The sequence below is a fragment of the Manis javanica genome, chromosome 15 (assembly GCF_040802235.1).
Source record: "Manis javanica isolate MJ-LG chromosome 15, MJ_LKY, whole genome shotgun sequence".
Lineage (NCBI taxonomy): Eukaryota > Metazoa > Chordata > Mammalia > Pholidota > Manidae > Manis > Manis javanica.
The window spans coordinates 1,091,057-1,106,219 of record NC_133170.1 but is presented as its reverse complement, the minus strand read 5'-3'; the positions used below and the strand labels follow the sequence as shown (position 1 = coordinate 1,106,219).

The window sequence follows — 15,163 nt, the reverse complement described above, 5'->3', positions numbered from 1 at the left end:
AATGAATGGTGTAAAACAGCAGTTCTAAACTTTTTATATTTTTACATTTTACACTCTTTAATAAAGTATGGACCCCACAGAGCTCTTTTTATATGTATCAGTATTTACTGTTTTAAATCTTAAAACTGAAAAATTTAAATATTAATCTATAAACATAGCCAATAATAAACTCAACATACAACACAATTAAGAGTTTTGTGAAAAATAGCCATTTTCTAAAATAAAAATCAGTAAGAAGGGTGGCATTATGTTACATATTTTAAAGATCTCTTTAAGAGAAGACAGCAAGTTTCTTATATCTGCTTCTGCAGTTAAAAGTTGCTGTATGTTGATGTAATGTAAATATCTGCAGTAGATGCAGCCTTACACAGATAAGTAGTAAGAAAAGAGGAGTTTGGGGAAGTCTTTTCAGGTAGTTGTGGTTATTCTTCTTTGATACCTCAGTAAATCTAGAGAAGTGGTAGCCTCTTAAAGGTTGGTTGAATGCGGAACAAGAGCTTTTTGTATATTAAAAATCTGTCTTTGTTTTGGATGGATCTTTACTGACACATGACTTTTATCGCCAGCATAGGAAAATACTGGCTCACTGAATAGCTCTTATGAATGTTGACCCATTTCATTACATGATATGAAAAAAAACTGCATTTGTTAAACACCTTCAGTTCCATTAGAAAAAACTTTGAATCTTGGGAAGCTGTTGAGTCTGCCATGGAGAACCCAAGTCCTCCTAAATCCTAATCCTTGCTTGAAAGCTTGAATTTTATCATTAGCAATAAATATTGTCAGTTGTTCCCTTTGAAATGACAGTTTCACTTTGTTCATTTTTGGGAAAATATCTGCCGCATACCCAAGTCTGCATGATGGAGTTTTATGTCATCGTCTGTCAAGTAAAAGCTGTGTCTGAAAAAGACTGGCAGCCAGCAGCCCGGGTGCGCCCTTCCCCAGCAAAGCCGTGGAAATGCGGGGGAGGGCTTCCCGGGGCCCCCCACCCCTCCAGCTCTTCACGCAGATGGTCACAAAGCTGTGCCCGTGCCCCGCGGGCTGGGGCCTGGGAAGGCTGGTAAGCGTTACAGCCCCGCTGGAGTACGTGCCTTCCTCCTGCCGGGAGCGCATGGTGGCGGATACATGGACGGCTGTGGGGCCTGGTGCCACCACCCAGCTCTGCTCAGATGCCGGCAATGTGACCCACTGTTGCCTTTGCACCGTCACTGTGGATGTTAAGACAATGAGAAGGACGCGTAACATCTTAGTTTTATTATAAAAATGGTTCTGACCCTGTGGGCCCCCGGAGAGGGTCTCAGGAATGCCTGGGGCCCTCGGGACATGCATCCTTTGGCTCAGGCAGTAGGATAGTGAGAGAGGAGGAGGCATGGAGCCGAATCGGGAGGGCTTCATGGAGGAGGACTGAGAATTGGGGTTTGGGCAGCGGGAGGAGCAGAGGCAGGGGCCCCAGGACGCAGCGAGACACCGATGAGAAAGGGTGGCCGGCCTGCAGGGGCGGCAGTGGGAGGGGTGCCCAGGGAAAGGGGCGTGATCGCCGCGTGCGGGGTCTTGGATGTCTGTCTGAGAAGTGTGCGCTCCCCGACGTCACTGGGAGCGAGTGCTGTGACCCGACGTGGGGTGGGGCGTGCGTGCCGAGGGTACGAGGCGGATCGGCGGACAGGCAGCAGGTGGGAGGGGCCTGGGCCTCTGACTGCGGTGCAGCCCATGGGGTCGAGAGCACAGCGCAGAGTGACGGCGCCGGATGCGTCCGAGCGAAGTGGAGACCGATCGCTGCAAAGGCAGAGGCCACCCGAGGACTAAAGAAGAGCCGGGAGGTGACCGGCATGTTGTATTTTATAACCCCAGTTCTAGGGCCAAGGACATTATCAGGAGAAAAGCACAAAAACTGCGTGTCTCCATACAAGGTCTTGCAGAAGGCTTTTTCCTTCCAAAAAATCAGATCACTTCCTTTTTGTTCTGACCCAAGCGTGTGTCACTGGACACGTTCCTTTTTGCCCTGCGGCCGGGAGGCTGTCTGCCTGATGTCACGCTGCAGTCGCCATCACCGCTGTCCCGGTGGTCGGGACATGGTCCCCTCGCTTCCTCTCACCCTGATCCTCTCTGTCTTGATGATTCGTTCATCTTAATTGTTTTTATTCTGTTTGAGGCTAGTAGACCTCTTTGTAAAGAGATCGAGGGGAGAGGGAGACGCATGGAATGATTAAGTATCAACCCTCCACGTGTTTTATGCCCCTGTGGGACGGGCCTCCACCTCCTCGTGTCCCCAGGAACCAGAAGGAAGCCGGAAAGGCCTCTGGCGTCCGGACAGACCCACAGCACCGAGGCTTGGCTGCAAAGAAGTTCAATGAGTCGGTTAATCTGGATGCCACTTCAACAGGCATGAGAAGCAGCAAACGGAACTGTGCGGGGGTGGGGGGGGTGGGGGGAGGGTACCTGCTGCAAACAGGAGAAGGATAGGAGGAAAGTGACCCCTCGTCATCGGGGTAATGGCGGAGAGAAAGTGCGGTGCAGGCAGAGGCTGCTGCTGAGAGAAGCGGACTCAAGTGCACCCAGCACGGGCAGCCACCCAGGAGGAGCTGCCACAGGCCCGCCCCCGACACCAGCGGCTCACCGTCCCCAGGTCGCTGTGGCCCGGGCTCTGCTCTCCTGCTCTCCACGCATGATCCCCCCCAGTCTCCACGATAACCCTGCGTTTCTTTCTGTGGTTTCCCTTTCTCACAGGTATTCAAATACATTCAGTTTTAAAGAGATAAAATCTATACACAGAGGCACACGGCTGTTTGGTGCTCTGTGTGTCAGAGTTGTGATCTGAACCCAGAACGAGATAAAACACATATCGGGCCCCCTTCATGTTTACCTCAACAACGATGACAACAATAATAATAAGAGTGGTGCCACTACTAATAATAGCAGTGGTCATGTTCAGTATCTTCTCTTTAAGATGCCAGAAAATACTGTGTACTGTATTTAAGGACATTTTGAGCACAAATGGTTAAAGTGACCTTTTTTCAGTTTATAAAAGGTTTATCTGAAAACATTTTTCCAAAGCACTTTATTTCTTAAAAGTTCCCAGTAGTGGACGGTGGGAGGACTTTTTAAGGTGAGGATTTATTTATTCTCTGTCATCAGTTTTAAACAATTTTGCACCATTGTTTTTGATGAGTCATTTGGGGTTTTTAAATTTTGTTTTGGAAAATCCTTGTTTCCACACCGCAGAGAACAGTCATCCTTGTGAACTGCGTCTTGATTTACAGAGAAAGTAACATCCATATAAAGCATCAGCCTACTGATAGGTGTTGTCACAACTCTGCTCTGCAGGGCACTCGATGCTCTGATTTGTTTTTTTTCCCCTTGCTTTGAATGAGGTTGTTGCAAACATCAGTTCTCAGAGGAGTCATCTGAGATGGTGTCTGGGGTGGGGGCATGGTTGATGCCAGGCTCCGTGGGCTGCAAATTCCAAGCAGCTGAAACACTAAAAATAGCCCAGGGCAGTTCTTGCACCAGAAATGGAAACCTTGCAGTGAAAGATGAAGAGCGGTCTGGGAGGGATGGGTTGTGCTCCAAGGGCGTCTGCGGAGGAGGAAGACATGGGGCCTGGGGGGACCCCGACTCACTGCCCTGCTGTGGCCTCAGCTGCACCTGGGTCTTCTCCAACCCTGCAGACCCAACAGCACTAGCTCCCAATCCCCTTTCTGTCCATTCTCAGACCACAGTCACCTGGTCTGACCCTGGCTCTTCCTTCACAAGCATGAAATTCCCGGGACTGGTCGCCTGAGCGAAGCGGCCGGTTCACAGCTATGGGTCTGGTACCTGAAAACTACCAGGAAATCCTTCTGAGTCATGACCAGTTAGTTTTCCAGGAGCTAAAAATAGATACGCTAAAGAGAGCTGAAATATGGTTAACTAAGAGGATTGGGGGGTTGGTGAGGGGAGCTGGGGGTCACAAAGCCAAGCCGAAATTACTATTCCCAAGGACCAAGGGTTCTGAAGGTCATAGATAGAAGGTGGTGAAAGTCCGTTAGGTCATGAAGGATCCGGTTGTAGGAATATAGTTTTGGCTTTAATGGATTGCAGAATATAAGATTGGGAGCCATTTCTGAAAGGTCCCCAAATGGAATTCAGGGCAACCATCTTACTTAGATGGAAAACCTGCAAAACGTTTTTCCTTAGGAGGTGGTACAGACTGAAATGCTGATGGATTCAGCCAAGGTTAAGGACTGTTGAAGCCGTATGGACAGTAAAGCAAAGCAAGACCCTTCGGGAATATCGAGACCTCAAGAGGCCCTCCAGGGGGGTCACCCTTCTTTCTCACAAATGTTCTCTAGTACCACTTGCCCTTTTTTTTTTTTATTATCACACCTATCAGTTCATCTTCCCTCGGACTTCACCAGGACTGTCTTACAGCCTGGTCACACCCTCATCTCTTTCATCAGTGTCCCCACTACGGGTGCGGCAGGGCACATGGGGTGGCTTCTTCAAGAGGAGAAGCATGAAAGCACCACTGTTGGCGTTGTCGCACTTTTCTTCCTTTCCTTTCTGATTTTTCCTTACTGGTTCCCCCTCTTTTCTGCAGGTCGTCCTTAAAGGAGGCCAAGTGGAGGCTCTAAATGGTGGAAAGCCTGTGGGAAAGCAGGAAAGCAAAAACACTTGGTCCTGTTAACGAAAACCCAAGTCCCGACTCTGTGGGTTTAAGAAAAAGGTTTGACCAGAGGCCCTTCCCAAGAAGGCCCTTGGCCAGCATCTTCCTGCAGCAGAAGCTTATTTTCTGCCCCAGGCCCTTAGCTCCTTTTAAAGAAGTTTCAGAGGTTATTAGAAGTTCTATTTTCCTATTTCCTCAAGCATGGTTCAGAAATTTTAAGAATATTTCAAGTTACATAAGAGCTCCATTTGCTACATCTGGTGCCTGGCATGGGCTAGAGGGAAATAACTAACTATGCCTGAGGCGTCTTCCCCTCACCCTCACCCAGCATCTGAACTGTGCTGTTCTGATAAGAGAACCCTGGAGTTTATTTTGACACAGCAAAGGGAAACAAAGGCAAATGCCCGTGCCCAGCCAGAGGGCTGTTCAGTGAACATTCCCTGCGTGAACAGTTCTCAGACAGCAGCAGCGCAGCATTTCCACGGCTCAGACTCACGGTATTTGTAAGTGAGCTGTGTCTGTTCATGATGAGAACTCCTTGGGAACTGGTTATAGCCACTTACCAATGTAAAATGACAAGACTTTTTAAAGAATTTGCACATTAATTTTTAACCTGCAACAGAAATCACTTACATACTAAACAAGTAGTAAGTGCTAGAATTTTAAAAATATACAAGTCAAAATACATAACTGATATTTGGTAGTGACAGAGGTGTATGTAAACTGAAACAGAAAGTACGGCCGCTGAGGGGCAGCAGCCTCATTTTGCACATTCCGGTTCAGTGTGTGCATTTCACTAGACGTGTCAGCCTTGCTGAGCCCAGGGCTGGCCCCCCACACAGGACCCTTTCCTTTTGGGGCTTACTTGCTGAGCCCACGGGCTTCTTCTCTTGGGCCATCCTCCCACCGGCCCATTTGCCTGCGTGTTAGGCTCTCGTGAGTAAAAGCCAAGAGCAACTAAATAAGAAGATAGTTCACTTAGGTCAAGAGGAGCGATTGGCACTTCACAAAAGCAGTGATTCAGCTGGGCAGTCCCCATAAAATTGGTTCTGCTCTCTAATTAAAAAGCGCAAATCACAGTGACCATGAGCTCTTGGTCGAGTAACTAGCAGTGGACGTATTTCTCTTTCTCTATGAACACATCAATGTACCCATTAAACCTAGGAAATAAACACTTCTAAGTAGTTTTTTTTTCAAAGAAGTATATTAAAATTTGTTTTTCTATTCCATACAGGAAGAATTTAATGGAAAACCTGATTCCCTCTTTTTTAACGATGGCCAGCGAAGAATCGATTTCATTCTGGTATATGAAGATGAATGTAGAAAAGAGACCAACAAAAAGGGTTCAAATGAAAAACAAAGGGTAAGTTTTTTATGTCGCTTTCCTTTCTTTTTATTCCTTGTAATACTGTGAAATGAAAAAAATTATAAAGTGAAACTGGTGTCTGAAATACCGTATGCCCAATGTACCTTCATATTTTCTCTGCTCATTGTTCCCTCAAGGCATGTTTACAAAACAGAACAAAAAAATGTTACATTTGAAATAGAAACTTCCTGAGGCTCTTCAACCTCAGTGGGCTTCACAGCTGACGGCAGGCTTTCTTCCAAGGAGCCGCGTCTTGTGTCTGTAGAGGAGATGCACGTTCAAGCACCCACGGGCCTTTGTTTTGCAGCCAGATGGGAACGATGATGAGGGCATAGAGTCCCGGCGTTCAGCTCTTGCCCGCGCACAGTGGCGGGAACCTTTGGCATGCATTTTCTCACTTAATTCTTCTAATAACCTGTGAAGCGCATTCTGTTACATCATAGATGAGAGGGTTGACCCCTAGGTTCAACGCATGACCGAGGTCACAGACTCTCGTAGAAGAAACCACGGAGCAGAGGTTCAAGTGCTCGTCGTGAGTCTAGGACCTTGGCCTCCCCTGTTTTTCTTCTTTGCATCCGTTGCCACTTCGCCCCAAGCTCTTCCAGGTGACAGGCCCAGCCTATCCCAACATATCCAACCATTCTGTAGGCTGGGGTTGTAACAGCTGCCTGGATCTTCCGTACCTGAACCCAGACTGTATTGAACTAAAACAGGACAAAAAAAAAAAAAAAAAAAAGAGGGCATACATATAAATTTCCCACTTTGAAAAATCACTTCCTCTTTCTTTATTTTTATTTTTTCTCACATCTGTGCTATTCCACACACACACCTCTAATTGTCCCGCTCTGCACCTTTTCTCTGAAATATGTCATTCTTTATGTCATTCTGCTCATTCTTTCACACTAAGTGATGAAACCTGCTGAAGATGAGCCATCAGCCCTGTTGTGTTTTGGTCCCTGGTTAGTTGTGCCGGGAGGGTGCGCTTGGAGGTTCGGGTTTGCACGGCGCCAGCAGGGTGTGAGGCCGATGCCGGTTTGGCTGGGCGCTGCATCGCCGTGTACGGTACGACAGGCATCGCCTTGTGCTTGTCGAGTCGGGAGTGGCTCCCTGTTCAGCCCAGTGGGTCGAGGGTGCAGGTGGGGCTCTACCCCTGGCAGGCTGGCTCAGGGGCTTTGCCCTGCTCAGCAGGCTGCTGGACAGAGCCTAGGAAGTGGAACTCAGTTTCTGGCTGGAGAGCTGCTCTCAGTGGGGGCGTCGCCCCGTGGGAGGGGCACCGCTGGCTGCGTTTGCCTCCCCTACTAAACTGGCTGCATGACTTGGGTGAATTTTCTTACCCATGTTGTATTTTATTAATATTTTGGAGGTGCATGTTATTTTTACATTTTGACATCTCTGAAATCAGGGTACATTTTACAAATATTATACCATAATTTCAGTGGCTGAATTCTTTCTTATTGGTATGTAATATATTGGCTCATCATAGTCAGTGGCATCATAGATTCAGGAAAATGGGAATCCCGATGTCTAGGCTATAGGATTATGATTAGGATTCAATAAAATATTATATAGCAATGTTATTTAAGTTTTCAGCACATATTAGATAATAGATGTTAATTGCTGTGTCTCCCCTTTTATTTAGGGTTTTCTTAAAACAATGCATTATTAGTTAAAAGTGTGACCTGTTACTGATTTTATCAGTAGAGGAAGTAGATTATTTTATCATTTTCCTGTGGCCACTAAAACATGTCCTGTGCATTGAGCACTGTATGAAATAAGTTAAATAAATCTAATCCATTAAAGCATAAAGGCAACAGATCTGGCCTGATGGGGGCTTCAGTGCCGGGGGAGGGTCCCTGGAGCTGCTCACATCATTACTGAGTCCTGGACCTGCTTCCTCAGAAACAGGGGTCCCAGGCAAGAGGAAAAACCATCATTAACTTGGCATCATGAACACAGGGTACATAGACCACAGTGTGGCTTCTATGAGGCATGCTTTGAAGTGCTTTGAGTCTGTTTTTGTACATGTCACTTTATTTAGTCTCCATCATTTGAGCTTTGGAATCACAGCTTTCGTGATTGGAAAACACTTGCGAGTTCCACCGTGGAGAACGTGAAGGTTCCTGTGGGCAGGATCCTCCCCTGCCCCTAAACTGCCTGGTGATGTAACTGGGCTGCTGCTCGGCAGCTGCTCGGCTGCTGCTCCCACGCCCTCGGCGATGAGCTGTCACTGACTGAGTCACTATATAGAGCGCTGCCCAGTGCTCCCGGGGGGGTGGGGGGACAGGGGCAGGGATGAAGGAGGATTACAGACCTGCAGACTGTTGGATACAGACATGATTCTAGTGCTCAACCTGTCACCCAGAGAAAAAGCCAGGTAATAAACTCTTTCACCCCAAGAACGTTCCATTGTCATCTCTCCGTCTCACTGAACCCATAGTGAACCTCCCTGGGGCTGAAACCCACTGGCAAGACAGTTGGTGACGCTGGCTGCCCTCCTGGGAGGGGTGCTTCAGCGGGCTGCCCCTATGGGAGGGGAGACAGTCGGTTGTCCTTCAGTGCACATGTGGTCTGAGGTGGCGTGCCTCCTAGAGGGCTGGGCCCCACCCCAGGGCTGGAGGCAGGTGGAGGTGATGCCTGAGGCAGTAGGGGTGACCCTTGGTATAGTAAGTGGGTCTTTTGAGAGGCAGAGTGCCCGTGAGGCAGTAGGGACTGTGGGTTGGCTGCTTCTCACAGCATTAAAGACGTCTGCAGAGGAGAAGGACACGCTCCTGAAAGAGACACAAGAAATGGCAGCATGAGAACGTGAGGTGCGAGCTGCTGTGGGTGAGTGAAGACCGAAATGGCACTGATGCAAGAGGAGGCCGCACAAGAACGCCGGCTGTGAAGGGCCGTGGAGCAGGAGAGACACTCCGTGTCTGGAATGGTGTCACTACGAGGTGCTGCGGGGGTGGCACAGGATGTCCTGGTAGCCTGAGAAGCGGCAGGCCGCCAGGTGCCGGGGGGCAGGGGGAGGGTGCAGTGGAGCCATCAGCCCCAGAAATGGAGCGGAGGTTTGACGAACAGGTCGGGGTGGGGGGGCTCTGCTGGTGCCGGAGGCACCGGCAGCCACAGGTTCCCCCAGGAGAGGTGCAGCCCCTCCCCAGGCTGTGGAGCCCCCTGTGCTCTGCCCCCGTCCTCAGCCTCAAGCAATGGAAGCACAAAAGGAAATACAGTCTGCTACTCGAAGGAAGAGTCTAAAGGGCCCCGTGAAGGTCACGAGGACCCAGATGTGGGCTGATTTGGTAAAGACAGGAGCCGACAGAGAGAGATCGGATGGGAAGTCAAGTGGACTCTTACTGGAGCTGTGGCAGCAATGGAAACCGGAGCGGCGGTTCCAGCCGCTGAAGACAAAGAAGCAGAAGCCAGAGACAAAGCGACAGGACTGGCCTGTGTGTCTGCAGGACTTTCTGCTGGAGAGGCTGGAGAAGGTGGGCATTGTAAGGCCCACCCGCGGTCCTTTTGGTTAACTCATGTGAGTAGAACTGGTTTGAATACAGCCAGGATGACCACTTGGTGGCAGTGGGTCTCTTCAGGCTTGAGGGCTGTAATCTGTATATTGTATTATGTTATTATGGACTTCGGTCACAGTATTCCAGCTTCCTTGCACAGGAACCATTGCAGAAGGCTGAGAGCACATAGATTGAGAGGTGAGAGGTGGAATGTGGGAAAAGTGAAGGTCCCCATGGCCAGGATTCTCACCTGCCCCTGGTCAGCTAGCTCACTGCACATGGGGGCAGTAAGTTGTTATTGACTCTATGTAAAGAGCTCTGCCCAGTGCTCTGGGCAACACGGTGGCACGGCTGCAGGAGAGCAGAGGCTGGAGTGGTGGCAGCACCGAGGACAGAGGCTGAGACGGCTGTGGGGACGGAGAGGCCCAGAGGCAGAGACTGACTTGCTCTGAATGGACAGGATTCTAGTGACTGACCTGCCACTGTGGAAATGAAGCTGGATATAAACCCTTTCACCCCAAGAACGTTCCATTGTCGTTTTTCGGTCTCATTGAATCCATAGTGAGCTTACCCGGGCCTGAAACCCACTGGCAAGCCATCCACCGTCATCCCTTTCAGGCCTTACTCAGGGTTTAAGACAACATGAAAGAAAGGCAATTTCAAAATCCTGTTTTCATTGGAAGGGGAAAAAAACGACATCTAAATCATACTGATTTCCTAAAGCAGCCTGAGGTTGGCTTTGCCAGGGGCTGATCTAAAGGGTACTGCTCAATACAGTTTCAGAGTTGGAGAGGTTAGAGGTGATAGGCCGACAAACATCAAAAACACAGCGTCTTTCCCTGAGCAAAAGAGAAAACATGTTTTTAGCTGACTCCCCAACTAGCACATAAATTTATCCCCTGATATGAGTGGAAATACTCTGAAATGTAACACCTTCCTTTAAAATAAACATTCTCTCTTAGGCTGTGCGCCGGGTTGATCACACGTTGTGCGGTAATCGCTTGTTTAGCCTGTTCTGTCCTTGGCGCCCCATCAGGCTGAAGGTTGTTTTCTGCAAGTAACAAGAAAAGCGAGCTCCAAATGGCATAAGGGCTAAAAGCAAGTAAGAACTTTCCCCTCTGAGAAACAGCCTGGCGGCAGAACACTTCTGGGCTAGGGAGGCACTCGCTCAACGAGGTCATCAGGAGCCCGGGCTCACTCCCTACGGCGCCCTGCCAGCCTCAGAAAGGGCCTGTTCTTGAGACGACCTGGCTTTGTGAAGAGATGGCTGCGGCGTTCCCAGGCATCCGGAGGCGGGAAGAGGGAACGCCCCTTTTTATGGGGGAAGAAGGTACCCCTGGAAGGGCCCTAAGCAGACTGCCCGTCACCATTCCTTGTTAATCACAGGTATGTTCCAAGGACAGCTACTGGCAAGGTGAACAGAATTACTTGCCTCCATTAGCTTAGACCCACCACTATGAGTCTTTCATCTGAATCCCCTGGTCACCCAATACTGAAAAACCTCAGGCTTGTCTCAGAAAGGACAGGAGGACAGTGACGGGTCAGTGACCGCGCTCAGCATAGTGCGTGATTGATTGTATCCGGGCTAGTGTGACCTACATGGTGAAGAGCAAAGATGTTTTGAATACAGCAAACTCCTACATCCTCTCCAACTCCAGCTCCGCCTGACTAGGAATGCTTCTGCCCCCTTTTACTGAGCTGCTAACTAACAAGTGGCACAGTTGATCTATTTTGAATTTCATTTTGTCTGACACTTGGCCTCCCTTCAGACAGATGAGTCTATGACCGAGGGATGCTGCAGTTCAGGCGCCATGAAGAAGGTGAAGGGGCCCGGGGAGCACAGAGCGGTGTAAGCGGTTCTCAGGGTGCCTCCTAGTTACTTACTCTTGAATGTGCAGGTTCTACTCCTAGAAGGTGATGGGAAATTGATTTCCTCGAATCTGATGAAAAGTTTGTATGTGGAAGTATGAATTTGGATTTCATATTGAACTTTAGGAATTCTTTAGTGTGTGGCAGAAGGATCTGATCGATGGAGACTGTAGAATAAGAGGTTTTTTTAAAACAAGTATAAACTAAGTTATATCCAAATTTTTGAATACTGTGAGACAGCTGAGTGGCTGCAGAGCCTGTGAGCCTTTTAAACTGTCACCGTTGTTTCAGGTGCGTCGCTGAGGCTGGAGCTGTTTGCTCCGAAGCCGGATGAGATCTCTTTGGAAATGTTCCAAAGTTCATCAGAAAGTTCTCATTCAGTGAACACAGTATATCACTCCTTTTATTGAGGTCTTACATCCTAGGAATGTTTTATAACATTGTGCATGAAGATCTTGTACATTATAATGAACTATTATTTAAAATGTTTGATATTGTCAGAAAGTAGCGTTTTAAATTGCAGTTTGTGATTTATTACTCTGTGTAACAAAAAGAAGTCTTTTGTTTTTCACATCTGTCTAGGAACCTTTGATAAACTTTTTTTTAGCTGTTAACAGTTTCTAATCTAAGGTTTCTGAAAAGACCATGTTGTCTATAAATGATGCCATTTCGCTCTATGCCATTTCTAATTCTTCCCTGTTCTTGTCTATTTGTGGTTTTATCTCACAAATAAAACCAGTAGTACTCACCGCTATGCAGCTCCTGATTTCAATGGAATATTTCTAAAGTTCTCTATTAAATAGCTTACCTGGTATAAATTTTGGGTAGTTTTCTTCTAAAAAGTTAAAGGAGTTCCCTTCTAGACCTAGGGTCTAAGTTTTAAATTTTACCAAGTGCTTTTTTTCCCATCTGTTGAAGTGATCCCCTGGCTTGACTCCTTGTTAAGTCTTACATGCATTTAATATATGGTTATTTGTGGCTAACAAGACTGAAACTACCAGTCTGGGTAACTCAGAAATCTGTCATTACTGACTTCAGCATATAATGTATAATTTTCGTAAGTCATTAGCTTCCTACTTATGCCAATATTATGTTAACACAGTTTATTTGTTCATTTATAATTCATTAAAAAGCATTTGAGGTCACTTCCAGAAATGAATCAAGAGTAGAAGTAATTAGATGAGCGAAGCAGGGTGACAGAAATGTAAAAGCCAGAAAAATAAAATGAAGCCATGTGTCAGAGTAAAGTTAACAAAATGATTATTAACCATAGGGTCCCATTCAGACATCGGAGTTCAGCTATAGATTTGCCTCTGAGCGTCCTAGTAGCCAAAGAAAATAGGGGATGTTATTAACTGCAGAGTCTAAAGTTTCAGTATGATAAAAACAAAGCTGGTTGTTCAAAGTAAATATGTTTTTCTGGTCTCAGGATCTCCCAGAAAGAAATTTATCCCATAAAGCCTCATAAAGGGGAAGACATGATTGAATAGATTTAACATTGGCACACCTTCTCCGAATTGAAGAAATAAAGGGATGGCAGAAGGGATTACATAGAACCAGGACAGTATAAATAATTTCCTGGAAATAGTATGTTTACCACAGATAGTCCTTGAATTGGAAATATGAGGCTTGTGTGAAGCTAGGTCACGAAGAGATGACGGCAACCAGTGTTGTGGGTTTTCACCTTCCCAGATAATTTTCGTAGGTGTTCTGCCTTTTGTTTTAGGGAACAAATCAGGAGTAGCTTCAATTCCTTCACATTTTAGACAAAGGCGGGGGGCTCTTCTTTATATTTTTGTCTCCTCCTTTTACACCTTACTTGCTTATACTAAGATTGTAGGTTAAAAGGAATAAATTAAATTAGAATCAGCAGTTGCAAGTTAACAGCTACAAAATGTGTTGCTGGGTTAAGCATGTTTGGTTTTATTTTTGAGAACTCAGCACAAGAGCGATGAATCCAAATCCTGCTTATTTCCAAAATGGAAAGTGTCCTTGGGCCCAATCCTTAAAAGCAGTAAACAGGGGATGGTGAAATCCTACAAGACCGGATTATGCCATTTCATCTCACAAAGATGCAGAGAATATAAAACCCTTTCCTGATTGGTCCTTCTGAGGCCTGGCCTTAGGTTTGAATGAAGAAGTTGTCATCTGCCCTCGTCCCAAACAGTTCCCCGTATCACACTTTTAAAAGGGCCTTCTCTATAGGAGGGCCTTGGGGTTGGGAAAGATCAACTGTACTGAATTTTTCTTATAGACCAGGCTTGAAAGGGACAAACTGTCACAAAAGAATAGCTGCTTGTGTGCACAGGAAAAGCATGTCCTGGAAAATAGTATTTCGTACCTTTCTGCTTTGATTGTTAAAAGTCAGTTGTCCAGGACCAACATCCTGTACTTACTGAGTAAGACTCTCCAGGAGAGGCCCAGGAATCTGCATTTTAAGCAAGTGCTCCAAGTTGTTAATATAAGCAGTAAGTTTGGAAAACACAGCATTAAAATGTTTATTGTAGTTATCTCAGCAGTGCATCATAGGTAATTTTTTTCCTTCTCAAAAAAATTCTGTTTTCAAAATTATCCAAAAAGAGTATTTATTTCTTTGATAATTACACAAAAAATATTAATTTGAAAAGAAAATTTGAAAGTGAACTTTGGTTGAGTTTTCACTTCCATTCTACTCTTATTTAGAAGCTCTTTTTTTTTTAATCCCCTCATGGACAGACATTACCTACTTGAGCAAATTCTTCATTAGCTCAATCCATTGACATTAAAAGCTTTATCACCAGCATGTGAATTTAAGTCCTGATTAAATAATTTATTCCACCAACATTCTCAAGCACATGATGTATAACTAATAGCCCTTAGGAAGTTAAACAGTAATTTTTTGCACATCTCAAGTACCTTGACTTACTTCTCATCAATCTTTGTAGGCTTAACGTCGATCGGCAGGTTGAAAAATACAATGACAGCACCATGAGTACTTCGACGAAGCTGCAAGAATATTGGAAATTAATCTGTGCATCTGTTTCATCCCAACTGATCTGTGCTGTCTTGTCATCACAGCATATTCAGTGATTTCTTAGACGTTACATCCCTTGCTTTTTATCCTGAAACGGCTGGGTGACATAAACAAAGTGGTAGATGTGTGTTTAGAGTCAGTGTCACTGTATAGTTCACAAGCCAGTCCTTCCCAGCAATGACTTCATGAAGCCAAATGAGATGCGTAATCTAATGCGCTTAGGGACAGAAACTCTTTAATGATGCCAGTCTGTCCTGGGGATCTCGGTTGCTTTGTTCTTTGTTTCTCTGACAGCTTTATTAGCCTCTCAAAAGGGGTATGAGCAGGTTCTGGGGTAGGACAGGTGTCCTGTCCTGTTTCACTTTGAACCCCCCGTCCTGCTCTCCAGCAACAGTGAGGGAATAGAATCACACACATCTTTTTGTGGTGAACACAGGTCTTCAGTGATTTACTCACTTTGGCTTTACTTGGTTAAGAAAAGTAGGTTAAAAAAAGATCTGTGTTGTACTGGCAGTGAGCTTCTCCCCTAGAGACAGAGGGAATTACAGCACGGCTGATGTGTGGTTGGGCTTTTCTCAGAGCCAGGGAGTCTATTTTAGTCAAAATACAGATCATAGACTATAGGACGTGGTTTAGGTTTTTATATGCAAGGTTTCCAGCAAGGCACGTAGATCATTTTTAGATAACAATCGTGTGACCCCAGATATTTGTTTATTCAAAAGATAGTTATTGAGCAATGACTCTGTCAGGCCATATGCAATATTAATTTTCTTTCATTTTCAACA

General features: G+C 46.2%; 1 protein-coding gene across 11 annotated transcripts in view; it reads left to right on the top strand.

The window, feature by feature from the left end:
* Window positions 1-15,163, top strand: part of ANO6 (anoctamin 6) — a 163,293-nt gene that overhangs the window by 67,591 nt on the left and 80,539 nt on the right. For all 11 annotated transcript variants that reach the window (XR_012125590.1, XR_005058894.2, XR_005058893.2 and 8 more), the window contains one exon: window positions 5,877-6,005. Coding sequence is in view for 8 of the 11 variants with exons in the window: in XM_073222851.1 (XP_073078952.1) it covers window positions 5,877-6,005 (129 nt within the window). In the remaining 3 variants the exon portion in view is untranslated. The remainder of the gene's footprint in view (window positions 1-5,876; window positions 6,006-15,163) is intronic.